At 34.2% G+C, this 22935-nt stretch overlaps 8 protein-coding genes and 1 non-coding gene across 11 annotated transcripts; 3 read left to right on the top strand and 6 right to left on the bottom strand.

Annotated features, from left to right (window-relative positions):
- Positions 1 to 44: 44 nt before the first annotated feature.
- alh-2 (Aldehyde dehydrogenase domain-containing protein) lies at positions 45 to 3604 on the bottom strand (the record flags this gene model as incomplete). The annotated part of the gene is made up of 7 exons (NM_071066.3): positions 3498 to 3604; positions 3050 to 3143; positions 2803 to 2931; positions 2130 to 2326; positions 1802 to 2079; positions 181 to 927; positions 45 to 133 (listed from the first exon to the last, which is right to left on the bottom strand). The coding sequence occupies exons 1-7, from the start codon at positions 3506 to 3508 to the stop codon at positions 45 to 47; spliced, it is 1545 nt and encodes a 514-aa protein (NP_503467.2). The 5' UTR covers positions 3509 to 3604.
- Positions 3605 to 4651: 1047 nt separating this feature from the next.
- On the bottom strand, positions 4652 to 5274 carry Y46H3D.1 (uncharacterized protein). Its single transcript, NM_071065.5, has 2 exons — positions 5179 to 5274; positions 4652 to 4892 (listed from the first exon to the last, which is right to left on the bottom strand). Exons 1-2 carry the CDS (start codon positions 5215 to 5217, stop codon positions 4755 to 4757), a joined length of 177 nt encoding a protein of 58 aa, NP_503466.1. The 5' UTR covers positions 5218 to 5274; the 3' UTR covers positions 4652 to 4754.
- A 211-nt stretch (positions 5275 to 5485) lies between these two features.
- str-221 (Serpentine receptor class r-10) lies at positions 5486 to 7465 on the bottom strand (the record flags this gene model as incomplete). The annotated part of the gene is made up of 6 exons (NM_071064.2): positions 5486 to 5637; positions 6027 to 6336; positions 6388 to 6526; positions 6571 to 6705; positions 7051 to 7217; positions 7265 to 7465. 6 exons carry the CDS (start codon positions 7463 to 7465, stop codon positions 5486 to 5488), a joined length of 1104 nt encoding a protein of 367 aa, NP_503465.2.
- A 1026-nt stretch (positions 7466 to 8491) lies between these two features.
- Positions 8492 to 11614, bottom strand: str-222 (Serpentine receptor class r-10; the record flags this gene model as incomplete). The annotated part of the gene is made up of 6 exons (NM_071063.2): positions 8492 to 8640; positions 10022 to 10331; positions 10377 to 10518; positions 10566 to 10700; positions 10746 to 10912; positions 11414 to 11614. 6 exons carry the CDS (start codon positions 11612 to 11614, stop codon positions 8492 to 8494), a joined length of 1104 nt encoding a protein of 367 aa, NP_503464.2.
- A 275-nt stretch (positions 11615 to 11889) lies between these two features.
- On the bottom strand, positions 11890 to 15756 carry irld-17 (Receptor L-domain domain-containing protein; the record flags this gene model as incomplete). The annotated part of the gene is made up of 8 exons (NM_071062.2): positions 11890 to 11978; positions 12025 to 12157; positions 12205 to 12272; positions 12838 to 13204; positions 13247 to 13545; positions 14147 to 14329; positions 14373 to 14612; positions 15666 to 15756. 8 exons carry the CDS (start codon positions 15754 to 15756, stop codon positions 11890 to 11892), a joined length of 1470 nt encoding a protein of 489 aa, NP_503463.2.
- Positions 15757 to 16524: 768 nt separating this feature from the next.
- Y46H3D.8 (ShKT domain-containing protein) lies at positions 16525 to 17464 on the top strand (the record flags this gene model as incomplete). Its single annotated transcript, NM_071061.1, has 3 exons — positions 16525 to 16626; positions 16778 to 17033; positions 17079 to 17464. 3 exons carry the CDS (start codon positions 16525 to 16527, stop codon positions 17462 to 17464), a joined length of 744 nt encoding a protein of 247 aa, NP_503462.1.
- Y46H3D.9 lies at positions 17189 to 17334 on the bottom strand. Its single transcript, NR_068612.1, has one exon. It is a non-coding gene; the product is annotated as an Unclassified non-coding RNA Y46H3D.9 (non-coding RNA).
- An 876-nt stretch (positions 17465 to 18340) lies between the features above and the next one.
- On the top strand, positions 18341 to 19668 carry nhr-238 (Nuclear receptor). Of its 2 annotated transcripts, none has more exons than NR_132512.1 (5): positions 18341 to 18418; positions 18472 to 18923; positions 18973 to 19087; positions 19244 to 19359; positions 19403 to 19667. NR_132512.1 is itself a non-coding variant. In NM_071060.5 (5 exons), the coding sequence occupies exons 1-5, from the start codon at positions 18346 to 18348 to the stop codon at positions 19642 to 19644; spliced, it is 1002 nt and encodes a 333-aa protein (NP_503461.1). In that variant the 5' UTR covers positions 18341 to 18345; the 3' UTR covers positions 19645 to 19668. The 2 variants fall into 2 exon arrangements, 1 of the variants encoding a protein (NP_503461.1); NM_071060.5 differs by having other exon boundaries at positions 18341 to 18422; positions 19403 to 19668.
- A 1284-nt stretch (positions 19669 to 20952) lies between these two features.
- Positions 20953 to 22584, top strand: nhr-237 (NR LBD domain-containing protein; the record flags this gene model as incomplete). 2 transcript variants are annotated; one of them, NM_001313329.4, is made up of 5 exons in its annotated part: positions 20953 to 21033; positions 21445 to 21718; positions 21772 to 21961; positions 22007 to 22234; positions 22286 to 22584. In NM_001313329.4, 5 exons carry the CDS (start codon positions 20999 to 21001, stop codon positions 22546 to 22548), a joined length of 990 nt encoding a protein of 329 aa, NP_001300258.1. In that variant the 3' UTR covers positions 22549 to 22584. The 2 variants fall into 2 exon arrangements, with proteins under 2 accessions (NP_001300258.1, NP_503460.1); NM_071059.3 differs by having other exon boundaries at positions 20955 to 21037.
- Between the last annotated feature and the right edge of the window lie 351 nt (positions 22585 to 22935).

The following is a 22935-nucleotide window of genomic DNA, read 5'->3' as shown; positions in this document are numbered from 1 at the left end:
AAGTTTCTGGAAAAAAATACACAAAGCCGAAATTTCAGAACGTCCTACGAATTCTTTTGTGGAACTTTAATAGTGACCGTTTTCACTTCAGTATACGCCGCAAGACCGTACTCCCCAAGTTCACGACCGATACCTAAAAAAAACTTTTAAAGAATAGGTTGGAATAATTATTTTTGTTACCAGATTGTTTGAATCCTCCAAACGGAGCAGCAGGATCAAAAACATCATAACAGTTGACCCAAACTGATCCCGCGCGGATAGTATTTGCGACTTGAAGAGCTTTATTCAAATCATTGGTCACCACTCCAGCAGCCAGTCCATAAATTGTATTATTGGCTTTTTCAATCAACTCCTCCATCGAATCAAATCTGATGACAATCATGACTGGCCCGAAAATCTCTTCCTGTGCGATTTTCATTTGATCATTCACATTTGCAAAGATGGTAGGCTTCACAAAATATCCCTGGTCTCCGTGTTTAACTCCGCCAGTCACTAGCTGAGCCCCCTCCTTCTTTCCAGACTCAATATACTTCATAATAGTCTCAACTTGTGATTCATCAATTTGCGGACCTTGTGTAGTGTTCTCGTCGAATGGGTCTCCGATGACAGTTTTCTCTACCAGTTCCTTTGCCTTTGCCACAAACTCATCGTAGATTTTTCCCTCCACAAAAGTTCTCGATCCTGCAGAGCAACACTGTCCCTGATTGAAAAACAGCGCGTGATGGGATTGACGAACCGCCTCCTCTAGATCCGCGTCCGCAAAAACGATATTCGGTGACTTTCCTCCAAGCTCGAGCGTTACTTTCTTCACATTGGACTCCGCTGCTGCTTTCATTATGGTTTTTCCAACTTCCGTGGATCCAGTGAACGCGACTTTATCGACGTCCATATGCGATGCAATAGCTTCACCAGCATCAGTTCCACGCCCTGTAGAAATCTCAAAGTTTTATTTGAACAATAAAATAATGGTGTTATTAGTTCGAATTTTCGGATTCACCGTTATGCAATACTGGTAGAGCAGATATTTTTACATTAAAGGTGATGTAGTCGAATTTTTTAAAAATTGTTTTGTTAGACTCAAAATTGCCGGAAAACACTGAAAAATATTTTTTACATTGTATAATCAAAATTTGACGGTGATTTCAAAAAAAAATTGTTTCCAGCCGCTGCGACATTGCCAAGTCGGTAAATTTTCAAATTTTAGCTAATTTTAGGCCATTTTTTGAGCCGCCATAACTTTTTTTTTGAGAAGTTTTCAAGAAATTTCATTATGAAATTCGATGTTTTCAGACAATTTTGATTCTAATAAAGTACTAAAAAATAAAGGAATTAAACTACACCACCTTTAATAAAACTGCGGCCAACGCTAAAAGTTATCAACAAGAATATAAACAGTGCGGGTGGTAATACCTCGACATTAAGCTCTAACTTCATGCCCAAGTTTGGCCCATAAAAGATAAACTTGGATCAGAAGTTGGCAAAACTTGGGCAAAACTTGGGCAAGACTTTGGCAAAACTTGAATTCAGGCTGCACCAAGTTTAGTTGGGTGAAACTCAGGTTGAACTTTGGTGCAGCCTGAATCCAAGTTTTGCCGAAGTCTTGTCCAACTTTTACATAAGTTTTGCCAACTTTTGATTTACTTTAATATTTATTGGACCAAACTTGGGCCATAAGCTGGTTCCAAATGCCGAAATGTTCCTAAATGTGCCAATAGACCAATTTCGAGATGCAGATAAAGTGAGTGGTTTACAATTCCAGGGTCCAATTAAAGGATAAATTTAAATTCCCTCTAAAAAATACCTGGAATAATATTCACAACTCCTTCTGGAAATTGAGCTTCTTTGATCAGCGATGCCACGTGGAGAGCTGATAACGGGGTTTTGACGGCGACCTTCATGACAACTGTGTTCCCCATTGCCAATGCCGGTGCAAGTTTCCATGCTTGCATAAGAAGCGGGAAATTCCACGGAATAATTTGACCACAAACTCCAACTGGCTCATGCCGTGTGTATGTAAAATAGTCTCCACCGACGGGAATGGTTTTTCCGTGGTTTTTATCAGCATATCCGGCGTAGTATCTGAAATTCACGGACTAATGTAAAATTAGAAATTTAGAAATTTGCCTCACCTGAATGTTTTTATGGAAATTGGAAGATCTATGTTGTAAGCTTCTTTATAAGGTTTTCCATTATCCAAAGATTCAAGAGAAGCCAAAATAACTCTGTCTCTCTCCATCAAATCGGCAAGTCTGTTCAATAGAACTCCACGATGTGAAGCATCCATTCTTCTCCATTCGCTTCCAATTTTAAAGGCTTTTTTGGCGGCCTGAACAACTTTTTTTAATGCAAATTATATAGTTTAAAGGTGGGGTAGCGCCAGTGGGGATTTTGTCTAAATGCACTTATAATGACCCAAAACAACCAAATATAATAATAGAACACTCCAAAATTTTTTAGATTTTTCATGATTTCCGGCCAAAGTTTTTGCAAATTGCCAAAATTTTGAAAAATACGAGCTTTTGAGGAAATTTAAAGAAATGTCGCATGCTTCGACCCCTACAATGTTTTTATACAAATAATTTAAACAAAGTTAAAACATAAAAAATGTCGAAAAAAATTTTTTTTTTTCGGTTGACTTCCAAAATTATGAGTTGCAAAAACTGAGTAATTGCCACTTTTTGACAGTAAATAAAACATTTTCAAAAAATTTTTGAAAAGTGTTATTATGATATTTGGTCATTTTAGGACCAAAAGAGTGGTTTTTAACAATTTTCCACTATCGCTACTCCACCTTTAACTTACTTCAACGGCAATATCAACATCATCTCTGTTACCCTCGGCAACTTTTGCTAAAAGTTTCCCGTTGGCTGGATTAACAAATTCAAAAGTCTTTCCCGATTTGGCATCTACAAATTCGTTGTTGATAAAAAGCTGAAAAAGATTCGTTGCTTTTAATACATATATTTTGGAAAATAGTCTGGCACAAGAAAATCCAAAGAGCCTGAATGAGACATCCGGGGCTTAGATTTATGTCAAAACTTAAACTTACACTTGTATACTTTGGCTTGAAATCAGCTAATCCGGGAGGTAATCCAGAACCATTGCAGGCTTGAACAGATGCTCGAACGGCGGAGCGCAGTAAACTGAAAAATGAATTTTTGGGAGCTCTTTTTCCAAACTTTTATGAAACTTTTTGAACTTATCCAAATTTAGTTTAGCAAAAATGTTTCATATACATTTTAAATTTTTTTTTTTTGGAAAATTCTGTTGTTCAGACGGTTAATTATGAGAGCACTTTTTTGACATTTCTTTGTTTTTTTATGTAGATAAGTTACGTTTTTTTCCAAAATGCAACAAAAAAATATATTCAAAATACTGAAACACTATGTATGGCATTTTTGGCGATGGAAAAATGTGCCTAGTTTATACAATTAGAAATTTTAAAAAAACTAACAAAAAATTTGTTTTTCTTCAGAAAACTAGAAAATGAAACTTGCCTTGAATCCATTTTAATATTTAGTTTTTGAAATTAAATATAAAAATTGAAAGAAAAAATTTTCGCAACAAAACTGGCACTTATAAACGATTCTTCGTTTTTTTATTCTGTCCGCTGCTGATATTTTTCCAACGATCCACAAAATATTTACGCTCTTGCTTTGTTTGTGTGGACTTTGATGTTAGAGGAAAACATGTTGTCTGGTCGCTGCGAAACTCCCAGAACGTTGCTGTTTTGTGTGAATAGTAGAAACTCAAAAACCCCTTTTCATGTGCAGAACACGTGGCCCTTTTGTTTTTTTTTAAGTTATAGGTATGTATATTTTTTAGAAAACTTGAAAAACAAATCTAAAAACTCCCTACAGCGGAAATTTTCATTAACTTAAATTCAAATTTATTGAAAACATGGCGGGAGTTTGAAATTTTCACAGACTTAATTTCGAAGGAAACATTTTGTCGAGAAATTCAAATTTTCCCACAATAAAAATTGGCGGGAAATTCGGAATTTTCTCAGAAAGTTTTGGCGGGAAATTTAAATTTGTTGAGCGAAATTTTTCTGAAAAATATTTTTGCGGGATGGATAAATTTTATAGGAACTATGCTTTGGCGAAAAAGTAAAATTTTCCTAGAAAAATAATTGGCGGGAAATTCAAATTTCCTGAGAGAAATACTATATTTAAAAAATTGAACCAAGATATGGGTGTGGCTTATTAGTGTCCCGCCATTTTTACTTGGTGTTTTTCTTTCGAAGAATCAATTTCTCTAGAATTGATCTAGCAACATTTATCACACTGACACAAACATACTAGGAAACATGCATCATTTTGTTTTATGAGCTCTCCTGTTTTACAAACTACCTGTCGGCACCAGAGGACAGATGTGTGCGAGAGAATACTCTTTTGACATTTTGCCAGGAAAAAATCAGAACGGAAAAGGAGAATGTAGAACAGGGATAGCCCAATTGGGCAGAGGAAAACAAGGAAGAAAATGGCTTTTCGAGATGTGGGTCATTAGGAAAACAACTTGAAAACCTCGAAATTAGTTCTTCCTAGTTTTTCAAACTGGAAACAGTTTCTAATTTTTTTTTTCGGAGAATCTTATCCTCAAAAAAATTAAACAAACAGCTATTGAGATCAAAAAACATTAAAACATATATAAAAAAAAATAATTTTTTACTTTCATCGTCCCAGAGGAACAAAATGTAGAAAAAAATTCAGGAGACATCATTTTTCTTTAGACGACATTTGGCCAACATTGCTCTATCCCGACTTTGCGGTACTGACTTCGGACTTCGGGGCTTCTGGAGCAGGAACTGCAGCTGGTGGTGTAGCCTGCTTGGCGGGCGGTGGCGTGAATTTGACCGCACAGACGTCGGGGAGTTGGGCGAGACGGATGATCTGGAAATTTGGAAAAAAATTTTTAGGGAAAGTCGAGATTAAAGTATAGTGTCCAAATATAGAATAATTTTTGGTTAATCTGAAAATAACACTTAATTTTTGTTCATTCTGTTCAAAAATGTTTAGAAAGTTTCATACGACTTCAACTGAAATAAACCTGATTTTCCGATCAATAAAATATTTTTCTATATTTTGACATTTGATTTATTGAAAAATATTAGACCAACATGCTGTAATCGGCGAACCCCAAGCGCCGCATTTTACGCCCAAATCGCAGAAAACTAACCTCAAACACGAGATAACCAAGAACAAAATATTGAAGCATCGTGTTCGGAACTCAATCGATCAAACAATAAATTATTGATTTTTGAGAAAGCGAAAACAAAAATAAACGTTTTCCACGCGGAGTATGTGTAATTTTTAACGTTGACGTGAATTTATTATTTTTTGCGTTTTTGTGTTTTTTGTTGTTTTTTTTTCGAGAAATAGTTTAAGTTTCTGAATACCTCCTAAAAATTGGCATGTAAAATAATTTCTCAAGTTTCTCAGATTTCATTAATAAACAAAAAAGAATTCCACAATTTGATAAAATATTATATTGTTCCTGCAGTCATTGAAACATTGCTGAAAGCACGTTGTCCGGTAGCATTACTGATTTGTCCATCAACATAACAAGACGTATTTCTCGATGCGCTAATAACATTTGTTTTGCAAAACAGTTTATTTTTCACACGGAGTACATAATCTGAAAATTTTCCTCAATTGAGTTTGAAGAAGTGTACAAAGATACACAGGTTAATTTAGTTAGAAACTACAGACTAGGCTCGGAGTTTTTTTGACAACGTTGTCTTCTTGTAAATTTGTTTTTAACAATCTATCGATAAGTGATGAATATTTACGTTTCGTTTTTTTCACTCAACGTTTTAAGCCCATGTATTCAATGAGTGAATAATGAGAAAAAGTTTTTAACATTTTTTTTTCTAAAGTTTATAATATTTTCACCAATTTATATTTTTAGTCTAATATTGGAATTTGTCATTTCCTTATTGACGAAGGTAATAAATGGGAAAGGGCAACCAGTGCAACCCAATAAATACCTTATTTTTTTCAAATCGAATAAAGCACCGAACTTACATAATAGTGCTCTCCTATAATCTCTGATAATAAAAATATTCGGAAGTGGGTCAATTGCGGGGTAAATAGCAATACACAACACCACGATTCCACCAATAACATCATCATTAATATCGAAAATGCACAAAATAAGAGCAAACGTAAACGGTGAAAGCATTAAAACCACTGGAATCAAAGTTTGCACCACCAATGCAAAAAATAGCTGCCGCTGGAGGCCTATTGACTTTGACGATCCACTTTGGCTCATCATTTTTCTCATGTAATAGTAACATTTCAGACCGAAAAAGAGTATTGCAAAAAATGATATGTTCTAAATTTTTCTCAAATTGGTTATTGGATTCAAAATTCTGTCTTTATATACCATCGTCATAATGTTCAGAGCAAGTCCGATTGATGGCTTTATATTGAATGTAATCGTACCATTGTGCTCTTTGAATATTCTCGGCCCCAAATACACAAACTCTGATTCTTCCAATCCAAAAGTAACGTGGATGCTATTTCTAAAAATATTTTGTTGCAAGCAAGTAAAGAACAAATCAGTTACTTGATAAAATCAGTGACTTCCTGTGTTGGTGCACAGAATACGTATCCCGCGACTGCCCAGACTGTGCCAAAAACAAGTGGAAGTGAGAACCAGAGAAGGATTTTCCAGGATTGGAAGGAGCGAGCAAGGTCACTTCTGTAATTCGACTATTGTAGATGTTTGCCCGTTAGTCAAATCATTAGTCTCCAAAGAGCAAATTGATCGAGGCTATAGTTTGACTAGTCACACCTGCAGCTAACATCGATCGGGGACCTTCTCAGTTCTTTCAGCTGACTGCGTTTTTCAAATGAGTTACTCCCATAGTTGGGAATTTCTGTACTTCTCATTAACAGTACATTCCAAATTGTTTTATATGTAAGTTGTTAGTAGAAATAAATAATTCAACACCTGGCTATCATTCCTGACTATTTAGGAAACTCAAAAAAAAAAAAATCAAAATTTTACAAATTTTAAAAATTAAAAAAATAGCATAAAACTCACTTCACAGTTGCCAAATATCGATAGATGAATTGAATTGCAAACATGGCAACTGATATTCCATAACAAGCCCAGTACACTGCATTTAGTATGTTCAGCACAAAGTGGCTCAATGCCCGATCTTTGGAACTAATTATTGTGGAATATGTTGCGTATTGGGTATGGTGAAACTGAAAATGTTTGATTTTTAAAATTTTTTCAGTGAAAAAACACTTACTGGACTAGTGAGAGCTGTCACAATTCCATAAAATATTTCAAAGATTGAGAAATACAACATAAAATACTTGTAGACTCCAATTTGCTTTGGTGACTTGTTCACAATTAGGTGAATCAGAAAAATGTTGAATGAAATCGAAAAAGCTGCAGAAAGTTGCTGAATTTGAATCAACAGTGTTCCCCACTCGAGGCCACGGAACATTTTTATTTTCTGAACAATAAATATCAAATATTAATCAAAATGGAGGTTTATATGCTGCACAATACATATCAATTCAAAGAATTCTCCTGATCAAGTTTTCAGATTAAGAAGTTTTCAGAATATGTACATACAACTGATTCATGTGCCGTCTAACAACTTAATGGAATCTGATATCCAATCATGTTGAATAAGAAAATCATCGACCAAACCAGAAAAAAGTTTTAAGGTGAAATTGTGATCACTGTCAAAACGGATGGCAGTTAAGTTTAAAATTTAATTTTCTTTCAAAAATAACGCTACTTATTTTGCGAAAAAATGTTGATACTATTTTCAAAAACCAAAAGCCTCATTATCCCTGTCATGATACATCTTATTTTTGTTAAAACATTATGTATGTGATGATGATTATTTTGAGAATTGAAAAAAAAACGAAATCTTGTAGATAAATACAAAAAGTGAAAGTTGGAGTACCGAAATCTGGGAAATATTTGCAATTGACTCCAAAAATTAAGAATATCATTGTGAAAAAATTCAAAAAAATTTCCCTGATTTTATATTTGAGCTTGACATCGCAAATTTCATTTGCGTGCCCGTGAGATTTTTCAAATGCGCGCCCAAACGCATTATCATTGGAACGCACTTGCATAATTTGATTTTATCTAGACAATATCTATATTTGAAAAAAGAAACCGGGCACAAATGAAATTTGCGATTTGAAGCTCAAGTATGAAATCAGGAAAATTTTTTTGAATTTTTTTCACATAGATATTCGGAATTAAGGGAAAATTTGGAGTCAATTGAAAATATTTCCCAGATTTCGGTACTCCACCTTTAAGTTAACCAAATACTTTACCCAAGATGAGGGTCTCGCATTAAATGAGGCTCACGTCTAGACAAAGCTGAAAAATGGGAGTGGTTTTGCCGCTTCAACTGTACAATTAGATCTATAGGCAAAAAAAACTGAAAGTGACAACAGGCATTATAAATTCATTCAAGTTATGTGCGTAGAGGTTTAAAAAAAGTATTTCATGTATTCATATGAACTATCGGAACATGACTAGGAGCACTCGGAGCATTTTTAGTAGTGTGTCCGTCGGTGTAGTAAGAAGCGTTTCGGACGTCACTGACAACATGCTTCCTGCATAGGAATCTGTTTTTGATCCAGCGTAAATAATCTGAAACTTGGAAAATAACGTTTTCGGTCATAGAAAATCAATCATAAGGGCAACTAAATTTAAATTGCTCATCTTCAGAAATTTAAAAATTACGGGCAAATAAAAATTTAAATTGCTCATCTTCAGAAATTTATAAATTACGGGCAACACTAAATTTAAATTGCTCATCTTCAGAAATTTATAAATTACGGGCAACTCTAAATTTAAATTGCTCATCTTCAGAAATTTATAAATTACGGGAAACTCAAAATTTAAATTGCTCATCTTCAGAAATTTATAAATTACGGGCAACTCAAAATTTAAATTGCTCATCTTCAGAAATTTATAAATTACGGGAAACTCAAAATTTAAATTGCTCATTTTCAGAAATTTATAAATTACGGGAAACTCAAAATTTAAATTGCTTATCTTCAGAAATTTATAAATTACGGGCAACTCTAAATTTAATTTGCTCATTTTCAGAAATTTATAAATTACGGGAAACTCAAAATTTAAATTGCTCATTTTCAGAAATTTATAAATTACGGGCAACTCAAAATTTAAATTGCCCATCTTCAGAAATTTATAAATTACGGGCAACTCTAAATTTAATTTGCTCATTTTCAGAAATTTATAAATTACGGGCAACTCAAAATTTAAATTGCTCATCTTCAGAAATTTATAAATTACGGGAAACTCAAAATTTGAATTGCTCATCTTCAGAAATTTATAAATTACGGGCAACTCAAAATTTAAATTGCTCATTTTCAGAAATTTATAAATTACGGGAAAATCAAAATTTAAATTGCTCATCTTCAGAAATTTATAAATTACGGGCAACTCAAAATTTAAATTGCTCATCTTCAGAAATTTATAAATTACGGGAAACTCAAAATTTAAATTGCTCATCTTCAGAAATTTATAAATTACGGGAAACTCAAAATTTAAATTGCTCATCTTCAGAAATTTATAAATTACGGGCAACTCAAAATTTAAATTGCTCATTTTCAGAAATTTATAAATTACGGGAAAATCAAAATTTAAATTGCTCATCTTCAGAAATTTATAAATTACGGGCAACTCAAAATTTAAATTTTCCATCTTCAGAAATTTATAAATTACGGGCAACTCAAAATTTAAATTGCTCATCTTCAGAAATTTATAAATTACGGGAAACTCAAAATTTAAATTGCTTATCTTCAGAAATTTATAAATTACGGGCAACTCTAAATTTATATTGCTCATCTTCAAAAATTTATATTCATATTACGGGCAACTCTTACGGCAATCTATCAAAAGTTTGAAAAAAAATTGTTAATGAAGTTGGTATGAACAGATTTTTTAGAGGATTCAAAATTAAAAAAAATCAGTGTGTAAAAATGATAGAAAGTATCAAACTCACTCAGCAATGCTCTCCGGTAGTCTTTGATAATGAAAATATTGGGAAGCGGATCAATCGCTGGATACACTGCAATACTCATCACCGCCAAACCACTGATAACATCATCGTTTATATCAAAAATACACAGAATTAGTACAATTGTGAAGGGAAGTTGCATGAAAATCACTGGTATTAGGGTTTGAATCACCAGTGCGTAGAACAATTGGCGTTGGAGAGCATTACTTTTCGAAGATGCACTTTGCTTTACCATGTTCTGTATACAAAAGTAGCATTTAATTCCGAAGAAGAAAATTGCTAAAAACGATATGTTCTGAACCTTTTTGCAGTTTTCTTGTGAAGATTTTGATTTTCTCACCACAGTCATTACATTTAAGCCAAGACCAGCAGATGGTCCTACATTGAATTGTATAATGCCATTTTCGTTTTTCTGAAAAATCCTCGGGCCCAGATAAACAAACTCTGATTCTTTCAAGCCAAACGTGACATAAACGCTGTCTCTGAAAATTGAAAATTGCGTCTCAAACTTAATCATGAAGAAATTTACTTAATGAAGTTAGTAACTTCTTCTGTTGGCCGGCAAAAAAAGTAACCATCAAAAGACCAAATTGCTCCAAAACTTAAAGGAAGCAAGAACCAGATAACGATTTTCCAGGTGTTGAATGAGTTTGCTAACTGACTTCTGAACATATACAAAAATTAAGTTGATAACTTAAAAAATACTTACCCGCAGGCTGCCAAGTACCGATATATAAAGTGAACACCAAACATAGCGAGAGACATTCCGTAACAACCCCAATACATTGCATTAAATATGTTAAGTGTGAAATGGCTTAAATCACGATCTTTTGCACTGATAATTGCCAAATAGGTTGCGTATTGGGTATGGTGAAACTAAAATATAATTTGTTGATTGTAAAAGAACCAAAAAATATATCAAGAAATTTGTGATATTTTTCCCATTTTTTAACGTCGATTTGTACAATGATCTGTTGAATTTTTGAAATTAAAGTACAACTATATAAGAATTCAAACATTAAACAAATGACGCGAATTTAAAATGTTGAGATTTTAGTGTTGATGTTTCGATCTTGTATTTTAAGGTTTGGTAGTCTTTCGGAATGCTTTTTATTTATATTATAGAGTAAAATAACGTTTTTTCTATCGGTAAAAAATGTATATATATATATATATATATATATATATATTTTACAGAAAAACTACAATCTCGAAAATGAGCCGGAAGGGTTTGCTCCTCCAAAACATTACAACTCTTCAAAAAAAAAATTTCTATATACCCTTTATGGAGTTAAAATTGAAGCTTTGTCGCTTATACTTTTGAGCTGACATGTTATTTGGAAAAAATTTTCTCAAACACCTGAATAGTGCGCTCACCGGACTTGTTAACGCAACGACAATTCCGTAAAATATCTCGAAAAAAGAGAAGTATAACATTAAAAACTTGTAAGCTCCAATCTGCGTCGGCGACTTGTTCAAAATAAGATGTATTAAAAATATATTTGTTAAAATCGAAAAGGCAGCAGAAACCTGTTGAATATGAATCAAAAGTCTTCCCCATTTAAGACCGCTGAACATGCTTCCAGTATGAGAACACTAACAAATTTGCAAATTTCGTGCAGCCCACCGACTACAAAACCAACCGTGATTAATGAATAACATGGGAAATTTAGCTAACAATCAAGCGAAAAAAAGGAAAACAAGGAAATGAACTAGTTCAATTTCTAAATTTAGACGTTCTCCGAACAAGAAAGCTGTGTTCAGAATAAAAAATAACGAAAACTTTCAAAATAAAAAAAATCAAAATTGAATTATTTGAACTAAAAAAACATCAAATTATTTTGAAAATAACGTTAGAGTGAAACCCATAACAATAAAATAAAAAAATTCAATCTGAAAATCCAATTGGCACCATTGTTCTGATTGGTTCTGTCAATGGCTTCTGAAATTGAATTGTTTAGTTAAAAAGTACCAAAGTACTTCTTTACCACACTCATTTCCATCAAAAACAACGTTTGTCAAAAATAATTGATTCATAAGGAAAAGACAAGCAGTCGAGTTGAGAAAATCATTTCCATTCTCTTGAAATCCGATTTGATATCTGCTTGTGGAAAATACTCGCTGAAATTAAAATTGAGAAAAATGGAAGTTTTTCATTGTGCAAATACCTTCAAATTGGGTAAGCTGGCATTCTGTAGAAGCTTGTTTGAGCTTATTTGAAAAGGAACGGCAGAATCTGAATTAGCTGTGACTGCGTGGGAGGATTGGAAACATGAATCTCATACTTAAAAAACTGGGTAATAACTAAGAACCAAACTTAAAAAATGAGCGGTTAAATTTATTAAAGGTGGAGTAGCGCCAGTGGGAAAATTGTTAAAAACCACTCCTTTAGTCCCAAAATGACCAAATATAATGATAAAACTTTTCAAAAAATTTTTAAATTTTTTTTATTTATTGTCAAAAAGTGGTAATTACTCAGTTTTGTCGCTCATAATTTTGGATGTCGACCAAAAAAAAATTTTCTAATTTTTTTATGTTTTAATTTTGTTTAAATTGATTGTATTAAAACATTGTAGGGGTCGAAAAATGCGGCATATCTTTAAATTTCCGCAAAAGCTCGTATTTAAAAAATTTTTGGCAATTTGCCAAAACTTTGATCGGAAATTATGAAAAATCTAAATTTTTTTGGAGTGTTTTATTATGATATTCGGTTGTTTTGGATCATTATAAATGCATTTAGTCAAAATCCCCACTGGCGCTACTCCACCTTTAAAAAAATATATATTCAATGTTCTACCTACCATTCAAGCTTGCAACATATTCCAAACTCCCCAAAAACTCCAAGTTTGTCAAGTTCGTGTTCTCAATCCTTATTCCTCCATAGATATTTTTCACATTTCTCAGTTTTTCAACATATGCTTCATCTCCAGAGCCTATCGTTATTTTCCCTAATACATCGCTGCAATTGTTATCAAGTTTGCTCATTCCATCGAAAATACAATCGTCTTCGCCGTCCTCTTCCGTCACGTTTTGACAAATTTTCGCTTCAATTTTACTGAATATCACTTCATTTTTCAAGAAAAAGAGCATTTCGGAGGGCGTGAAACAAAAGTCGTCGTGAACTTTTTCCACGTTTATTATAAAGTTGTCTCTGGTTGTTTCGATAGTCTGAAAAATTTTATTGCCAACTTTCTAAGATCAAAACTCAACTTTTAAAGCTGGCATGCGGAATCTTGTAAGATTATAACTTTCGAAAATATTAATGTCCACATTTGCATATTTATTTGACTTGATATTTTCCAACTTTTCGAAAAAAGAAAAGTCATGCAAATCGGTCGAGTAGAAATTGAGACAACCACTGATGTTTTGAATATCACTAAGAGGGGATAAATCAATAGGTGGTTGGGTGGTATAAACGTTGAAAAACATGAAAAACATTGTATTCACTATTGCCGTACACCCTCGGAATTTGTCAAGTTCAGTTGAGTGTAGTTGATCAGAAACGCATCCTGGAACTACCATATATCAAATAAAATTTTCATTTTAAATGTTTATAACAGAAAAAAATTTTAAACATCTTTCTAAATTTTTCTATAATTTTTTTTTCAATTTTTCAAAAATCGAAGAAACGACCGAATTGAATTTGAATTCCCGCGCATAAAAATGACGTCATTTTTCTGATATTTTCGCGTTTTCTGGCTCAACTCAATTCAAAAACACAGTTTTTCAGACACTTTTCCATAAATATAACTTGATAGCCAAGAAGAAGTTAGAGGAAATTTCAAAATTGGCCTAAAAATTGGCAATTTGTTAGTTAGTTATAATTTTGTTTAAAAAAAAAATTTTCCGGAAAATTGTTTAAAAATTTGACAATATGAGTTTATATCAAATATAGAAAACATGAAAAAATGCATTTAGCCAGAAAATGCGAAGATATCAAAAATGACGTGACTCATTTGCGCGGGAATACCAAATTCAATTTGGCCGTTTCTTTGATTTTTAAAAAATTGGAAAAATAATATTAAAAAATTTTGCAAGTTATTAGGGTCTATTTTCTGTTATTTAAAGAAAAAAATTGATTCTATTCCACCTTTAAATTTTTAAACAAACCTTTGCAATTTTTAAAATTGTTGTATACAAACATTAGAGCAAGGTCTGCATATCGATCACAAAACTCCGTTCCATCTAAGATTGTGTTGTTATAAGCATAAAAATCGCATGTTATATTTGTCAGGTTATTAAAGTTTAGCACTTCAAGATTTGAATTGAATGAGAATGACACACCGAGCGTTACTGAAAATTAAATTAAAAAATTTTAAAACTTTCTCTCGCTCACCTGCATCGCAATGAATTTCCTCTAAGCTCAAAAGAAACTCGATACTCGCGTATTTTGTATATGAAAATTGAAGAACTCCTTTCAAAACTCTCAAATTTTTAAAATAAGTCTGTAGTTCGAACACGGGGAGGTCAGATCCGGCATTGAAATTCATAATTCCACATACTTCGGTACAGTTCACAGGCCACTGTGTTATTGTAGATGAGTTGACTTCGGCTTCACGGAACCAGCATTTGGGATCTAGTGATTATTAAATTTTTTTAAAGGTGGAGTAGCGCCAGTTGGGATAGTGTTTAGAACTAATCCTATGGTGCCAAAATGAACGAATGTCATAATAAAACTTTCCAAAAAATTTTTTGAATCTTATTTACATTCTGTTAAAAAGTGACAATTATTCCGTTTTTGCCACTCATAATTTTGGAAGTCGACCAAAAAAAAATCCTACATTTTTAAACTTTAATTTCGTTTAAATTATTCGTATTAATGGGGTTATCCAACTGTATTTTTCCCCCTTTTCCTCCTATTTTTCCCCCTTTTGTCGCGATCCAACTGGGAGGAAAAATGCATTTTTCACCCCTCGTTCTCCCATTTCCCCCCCCCCCCCCCCCCCATTTTTCCATCCTATTTTCCCCCTTTGCATGGATAGCTCAGTGGATAGTGATGTCTGCTTGCGATCTAGAGGTCGCGAGTTCGAGTCCGGCCTCCCCAATATTTTTTCTAAGCTTTAACTGGAAAGTGGAGCCATCCCCTGCTAAATTTCAAGTGCAAATTGGCTGGCTCCACTTCTCACTTCTCAGGGATTACCAGTTAAAGCTTAGAAAAAATATTGGGGGAGGCCGGACTCGAACTCGCGACCTCTAGATCGCAAGCAGACATCACTATCCACTGAGCTATCCACGCAAAAGGAAGAAAAATAGTGTGGAAAAATGGGGGGAAAAATGGGAGAACGAGGGGTGAAAAATGCATTTTTCCTCCCAGTTGGATCGTGACAAAAGGGGGGAAAAATAGGAGGAAAAGGGGGAAAAATACAGTTGGATAACCCCATAAAACAATGTGGGGGTCGGAACATGCGACAGTGCTTTGGATTTCCTCAAAAACTCATACTTTTTGAAATTTTGACAATTCGCCAAATTTTGCCCGGAAATTATGAAAATCCTAAACATTTTTGGAGGGTTTTATTATGATATTCGGTTGTTTTAAAAACAGTATACCATAGGAAAATGAAGCGTCAATTTTTTTTGAAATTTTTTGGGCCAACATATACATGAAGAACGCAACTAATAAAAAACCTACCACAATCATAAGCTTGCTCAATTTTCTCAATATCACTCAATTCTTGTGCACATTGAGCAATCGATATAAAAATTAGAAATATGAGAAGCATTTTATAGAGAGAAAAAGAAAAAAGAAAAGCTTTCGTAAAGAATTTTGTGAAAAAATACACAAGCTGTAATTATCATAACATTCGAGTCTAGGTGAACTTCCGAAAAGAGCAATTTTGGCCAAAGAATCATCAGAAATGCTGAATAATTGTTGGAAAAAATTTTATACAGTGATCATTTTTTTGGGAAGAAAACTGAAAACTCCGAAGTCTGGGATACCGGATTTTAAAATTTTTTTTTTTAATCTAGCACTTTTTGGACGAAAATCAACACTGATGACTAATTCTAACAAAAATAGCACAACTATGACTTTTGATTGTTGCAGATCATTGGATTGATGACCGGCTGCAGTTGAATCCCACACAGGAAGCTTAAGGCAGCTGGGTACACATCTATTGACCTCAGTAAGATAATTATGCAGGACTATGTGTCTAATTTATTTTTTAAATATTCTAAGAGTTTGGTTCTAAAAAATTGTGAAAGTCCAGGAAGATCTTCTCAAACTTCAGGAAAAAAATCAAAAAGATCCGGCACAATTTTCGAGCGGAAATATGTACTCCCACCACAACCAGTGTGCACCTGTACAAACGATCATAATTTCAAAAATTGCTGCTATGTATCTGTTTCAGACACTTCGAATATACATCAACCATCATGTTAAGATCAGCATCAAATTACGAGTCCTATAAAATGAGCACGCATCCACAGTATCCTCACTTTCCGGCGCCTCGTTTTGGTCAAGCGAAGCTACCGCAACAAAACCAGCAGCTATGAGCCTCACCTTTGTCGTTGTTTCCGTTCTCGCTTTGGCTTCTGGAACCGAAGCTGCCATTTCTGGCAACTACAACTGTACCACCTATAATGGAACCTCGGTGAGTTAAAAAAAAACTGTTCGTTTTCGTAAAAAAATCGCTTCGTGGCGAGACCCATTGTGGTGAGACTTTTCCTAGATTCATGTTCACCCTCTCAACACATCTCCGCCACTATTAAATACCTAGCCATTAAAATTAATTTAACTTTCAGTTTGTCTACACTCCGGCAGCTGTCGCGTGCTCGAACGTCATCTCTGATGCTTCGTGTCAAGTTTTGTATGCTGCCCCAGACACCCTCTACCCAGCTGCTGGAAATGATGCGGAGAGAGCGTATGCTTGCTACACCACGGCCACGGCCACTCCAGCGGCGACTGTAAGTGATATGGTTACTGCTGCAATTTCCACGTGCCCAAAGACTTGCGGCTTTTGCTGTGCCACCAGTGCATATTCCTGCTCTAATGTTGCTTGTAAGTCTCGTTTTTCAAAACTTCTTCAACGAGTAAATCTTTTAGACCCACGTCTCACGTGCTCCTCCATCACAGCTGCTCAGTGTGCTTCATCCGTCTGGCGTACCATCATTGCCGAAGACTGTCCAGCCGCTTGTGGATTCTGTAACGACGGAGGATGTGTCGACTCTGTTGTGGCCTGCGCCAACGACATCTCCATCTGTACCACCGTCGGACTCCAAGACTTCGTGAACACCTACTGCCAGAAGACGTGCTCCAGATGCGCATCTTCCACCACAACTGCTTCTTCGTCTTCCAGCAGCTGCACTTCATACACCGCTGACTCCAGCTCTGCCTGTGCATCATGGGCCGCCAATGGATTCTGTACCAACACCTTCTACACTGCTGCTACTCGCAAGTCATATTGTGCCACGACTTGCAAACTTTGCTAGACTTATTTTTCGACAAGATTTCATACAAGCCGGGTATTGACGATGATGACAGTTATGGGATAATTTTTTTATTTAATATGGTTTTTCCTTGCATGACCAGCAGGAATATTCAAACTAACAAATTAAATAAATGATGTTCCGCAAAAAGATTTACCGTATTTCCTCTATTAGTTAGGCATCTCTATTAGTTTTGCACCTCCATTAGTTTTGCATCTAAAATTAGTTTTGCACCCTCTATTAGTTTTGCACCTCTAATAGTTTTGCACCTCTAATAGTTTTGCACCCCTTCATTTGTTCCCTAATTTTAGGAATTCAAAATTTGCATTATAAAATCGTTCTAAAAATTAGGAAAACTCTTACAGACTTGGTATAAAAAGTCAAAATTGGCAAAATGTGAGTACAATTCGGACAATTTTTGCGTATCAGTCGTAAAATCCGTCCATTTTGGTTCATAAGTTGTAATTGAAATTGATGATATTTGCCATAACTTATTGGGAAACATGAGAAAAAACCTGTTCGAAAATTAGTTTTGCACCCTCTATTAGTTTTGCACCTCCATTAGTTTTGCATCAAATTAGGTGTCCGAAAATTAGTTTTGCATGCCTGACTAATAGAGGAAATACGGTAATCGAACAAAATTACCTCAAAAAGACTTCACCTTTATACGATTCATTAAAAAAATGATTAAAGGACGATGTTTTCTTCAAAATTCTCACTATATTTTTCATCATTGTGTCGTCATTCGGTAAGTCATATTAACTACAAAATGTTTCTCACTCTGCGCGGGCGTTATTCGTTTCTTCTCGCTCTCTAGGCATCTATGTTTGCCAATTTTTAACTACACTCACTAGACAGAAATAATTGATTTACTTTTAGAAAGTATGATGGCTAAAAGCGTATTTTGTGGTGTTTGTGAGCATTCCGCAGATGTTTTCCACTTTGGTGCAATTTGTTGTGAGTGAGTTTACAAGCTTTTGATTTTTGAGGAAAATAAAGAAATTTTTCAGAGCGTGTGCTGCATTTTTCCGGCGACTAGTTTCTCGAAGCAAAACGCCAACGGCAATATGTTCTGGAAATTGCGATTTAAGAAATAAAATAATCAGAAAGCTTTGCTCAAGTTGCCGGTACCAAAAATGTCTTCAAATTGGGATGAAGGAGTCATTAGTGAAATCTAAGAAACAGAAAACTTCGAGCTCCGAGAAAACTATTCTGGAAGAGTTGAACGAAGCGTACCAAAATCTACTCGACTTGAGGAAAGAAACATTTCGAAACCAGGAAGCTAAACTGACATATTTCGAGGAAATGGATGATGTGTGTTCAGTGGATCTTAGTTTAGTAGTGGAGACATTGGTGAGAACATTTTATAAAATGGCGCCAATGGAAGATGATCAGCAGAGGCTTCTTGTCAAAAATTTTCTGGTGGAGTTTATGCTGATGGATATGTCATTCAGATCAATAGGTGAGAAAAAGATTTTGATAAATGTACGTATAATTTGAAAATTTTTTAGATTCCAATGTGATCATTCTTGCTAACGGGAACTATGTGGATGTTAAAAATTTAGACGAGCACTTTCAAAGCACCAAAATAGTTTCCGACGAGTCAAAAGCTGCTGAAGCTAAACTGTAGGTTTTTTTTTAAATTGATAAACGTTAAAAACTTAATATTTTGAAATTTTTGAACGGTGTTTTGGAAGAGACCAGCATATTTCATTACTGATTATTTTGAAATTTAGACTGTTCCATCGCGAAGTTGGATCGGGGTTTAATCAAATTTTTCAGCTATCTGAAATCATATTGGGAAATGGCTGAAAGTCAGCTCGTGGGAAGGTTTCAAGAACTTCGAGTTGATCGTAATGAGCATTTATTGTTGTGTGCCCTTCTTTATTGGGATTTCGGTGAGCATTTTTCGTTTTCATGTAACTCAAAATAAACATTCAGGTCTGGAAAACCAATCAGAAGAAAGTTCGGAAATTTGTTTGAAGTTGCGATCCAGAATATTCAAGGAGTTATCGAATTACGAAAGAAAGCAATCGTCAACAGAGAAACAGTTTTCAAGGACCGGAGACCTTATTCTAATACTTCAAATAATTGATAAACAAATGGTTTCAATGTACGAGTATAAAACAGTATCCATAATTTATGATTTATGTGCAAAAAATTGTCCACTTTTTCGAATTTAATAGCTTTTATAAATTTTCTATTGTAATTGTTTTATACCGACACTACAAAAGAGGTGTATAGTCCAAATTGACGTATAATTGAACTTTGGGCGGTTCAAAAAATAAATGATTCCCGGAAACAATTGGCAAACTCTCAGAAATTAACATTTTATTTTTGAATACTTTCCGAAAAAAAACTAATTTAATATTATTTCTGACGGTTCGGAAAAATGGAAAAAACTTTAATTTGGGCGCATTTTGAGTCTAGAGTGAGGTTACACAAAAAATAACTATAGTTGTTCATATAATTTCGAAAATTAAAAAAAAATCCCTGAAAATCAAGGAACTTTAATATGCAATATAGACTAATTATTGCTAAATCCCATTCACTTATTTTTTAAAAAATTTTATATTGCCTTAATGACACGATAGCAAAAGTAAAATACCCTATCATGACTAGTGTCAGAATTACTTAAACTCACATTAAAAATTCAAGAAAATTTAATTTTCTAGTTTCTAGCCGGTATAGTCGTCAATTCAACTTTAACAATTTTTGTTCTTAGTTCAACCAAAACTTTGATACTAAATCTCTGGATACACAACAGAGAAGAACCTGTATTTCTATATCTCTCATCTCCGTCTCTCTCTCTTCACCCCCCTCCCTCCTTTTGTCATCTATTCGGTCACTTTGGACACAAATTTCTATGCCTGCGTCTCGGCATACTAGCGAAAAACAAGCAGCACAAACTACAACGTGTGATTTCTAATAGACACGGAATTTTCTGCGCAACACAACACTTGATTATTTGCTCATGTCAGCGACATTTTGGCTACCGCCCAGTTTCAAGTTCGCATTCTTATTGCAGATTTTTTCGAATGTTTTGGGTTCATCTTTTGGTATTCTATATCTTTTTTTCCTTAACCCCTAAAGTTTATTAGATTTTTTAGTTAAAAATATCTTTGATCCAGAGAGGTGTAGTCGAATTTTAGATTGCTTTGCTAGACTCGAATTTGTCTGAAAAAAAAACGCATTTTCAACTCGATTTAGGTACACTTAAGATTGATGGATCACCTCAATAGGCCTTAAATGTACCTAAATCGAGTACTATTTCTAGTTTTGAGCCTGATATTTTCAGACAACTTTGAGTCTAATAAAGCAATAAAAAACTCGTCTACACCACCTTTAAGAACATTTAAAAAATCAATTTTTTTTCCATAAATTTAACTTCAGTCACTTTTGACACGTATGATCTGTAAAATAAATTATTCTTCCACGATACCTATTCTGAAAATTTGCTTTCAATCATTCAATTATTTATCCTGTTTTCCAGATGGAAATACCTACCCCTCATCAGATTTGTAGGGTCTGTGGAGAATGTGCGGATGCTGTTCATTTTGGAGCGCTTTCATGTAGGTACGAGTTTTAACGGAAAATAGTGGATCTTAACGTAGCGATGGGTCCATTTTACCCATTGAAGAAACTATGAAGCAACGAGTAGTACTTTTTTGACAATTTCCACCGAAATTTGAATTCCCGCCAAAAGTTTTCTCAAAAAATAATTGAATTCCCGCCAAATTTTTTTTCAGAAAATTTGAACCCCCGTCAAAAATTTTTCTCAAAAAATTTGAATTCCCGCCAAAGTTACTTTTTCATGATGGGTCTCCCCACGATGGGTCTCAATTATTTTTATTTTTTTTGAATTCTCGGTTCAGTATACCCAGCTCAATTGAAAAATTAATTTTTTAAATATAAAATTATTTTAGTTGAACAAAACATATTAAATCATGTTATCAACCCAACACATCACCACAACCTTTCAGAGCATGTGCAGCGTTTTTTCGTCGAAAGGTGGCTGCTGGCAAGCCACTCTCATCGAGCCGATGTAGTGGAAGTTGCAAATTGGAAAACCAAGTTCTGAGAAGGTTATGTGCAAAATGCCGTTACGAGAAGTGTGTGCAGGTTGGAATGAGGACGTCAGCAGTGTTATCTAGATTAGCTGTAAAATCAGAACCTGAATTTGAAAGCCTATTGGACCAAATTAAATTGGCTTATGAAAGATTGCAAATGGCACGAAAAGAAGCGTTTCATACTGAGGTTTGCGCTTATTATTGCGTTAAATGTATTTCAAAACAAAAAAACAAATTCAGGGTCACATCCCGAAAATGATCAAATACCAGGAAATGCACAAAATGTGCTCTTTTGATTTACAATTAGTATCTCAACATTTCACTTCCATTTTTCAATCGTTAACCCCAATCAGTGAAGCCCAGAAAGTCACACTCGGAGAATACTTTACTGTTCCATTTGTATTACTTGATGGATCATACCGATCGGTTGGTAAGGTGGAAATTCTGAAACTCTGGAAAATATAAGTATATTCAGAAAGTGATTATATTGTTTTCCCTAATGGAGATTATGTAGACGCCCAGAACATCGATGCTTTTTATCAAAATCCTGATGAAAAAGATGAATCAATTGGATCAAGTGTCGCGAGTATTTTGGAACCATACTGGAGGCTTCACCATCAAACTCTCTGGGAGCAGATGAAAAAAGTTAAGCCCAGTCTAATTGAATTTCTGGTTTTGAGTGCATTTATATTCTGGGACTTTGGTAGGCTATTATTTTTTAAATTCTAACAAAACATGATTTACTATATTTTAGGACTACAAGGTCAAAGTGAAGAATGCATTAAAGTGTGCAATCAACTCCGTGCTAGAGTAAATGCAGAGTTATCGACGTATGAGAAAACGTTTTATACTGCTGGAGACTATTCGCTGCGAGTTGCTGAAGTCGTATATCTACTCCAAAGCGTTCAAAAATCCTTGGCAATTATGCATTCGTGTAAAACGCTTGGATATGTGTTCGATTTTCGAGACAGAACGTGTCCGTTAAACGATAATCTTGAGAAAACTCACTCAAAATAAATAATTGTTGGAATTGTTAATAAATACTTTGAATTTTAGTTTAGCATGTTTTAAATTTAAAACGGTATAATTAGAGCTGTCAAAATGCAATTCGATGTATGGAGCTGGTGCCTGTTTCCAAGCACCTGGCCGTACCCCAGCTCAAAACTTGAGGCCAAGAGTAGAATACATAGAGTTTAATTCGCTTTTCTGAAATAAATTCATTCGTTTTTTTCATTTGAGATGTTTCCGTTTAAGTCTGTACTGTACGCAATTGAAGAAAAAATAATTTAGTGGGATATTATTTCTATTACACTAACTTCCAGAATTTTTCAACGTTTTTCAGTTTTTTAGAACAATTGCAAAGAATTTAAAACAAAAACAGTATTTTAAAAGCAAGAAGCAATT

Source organism: Caenorhabditis elegans, chromosome V (genome assembly GCF_000002985.6).
Source record: "Caenorhabditis elegans chromosome V".
NCBI lineage: Eukaryota > Metazoa > Nematoda > Chromadorea > Rhabditida > Rhabditidae > Caenorhabditis > Caenorhabditis elegans.
Note: the sequence above shows the minus strand (reverse complement) of the source record. Positions and strands in the feature narration are given on the sequence as shown.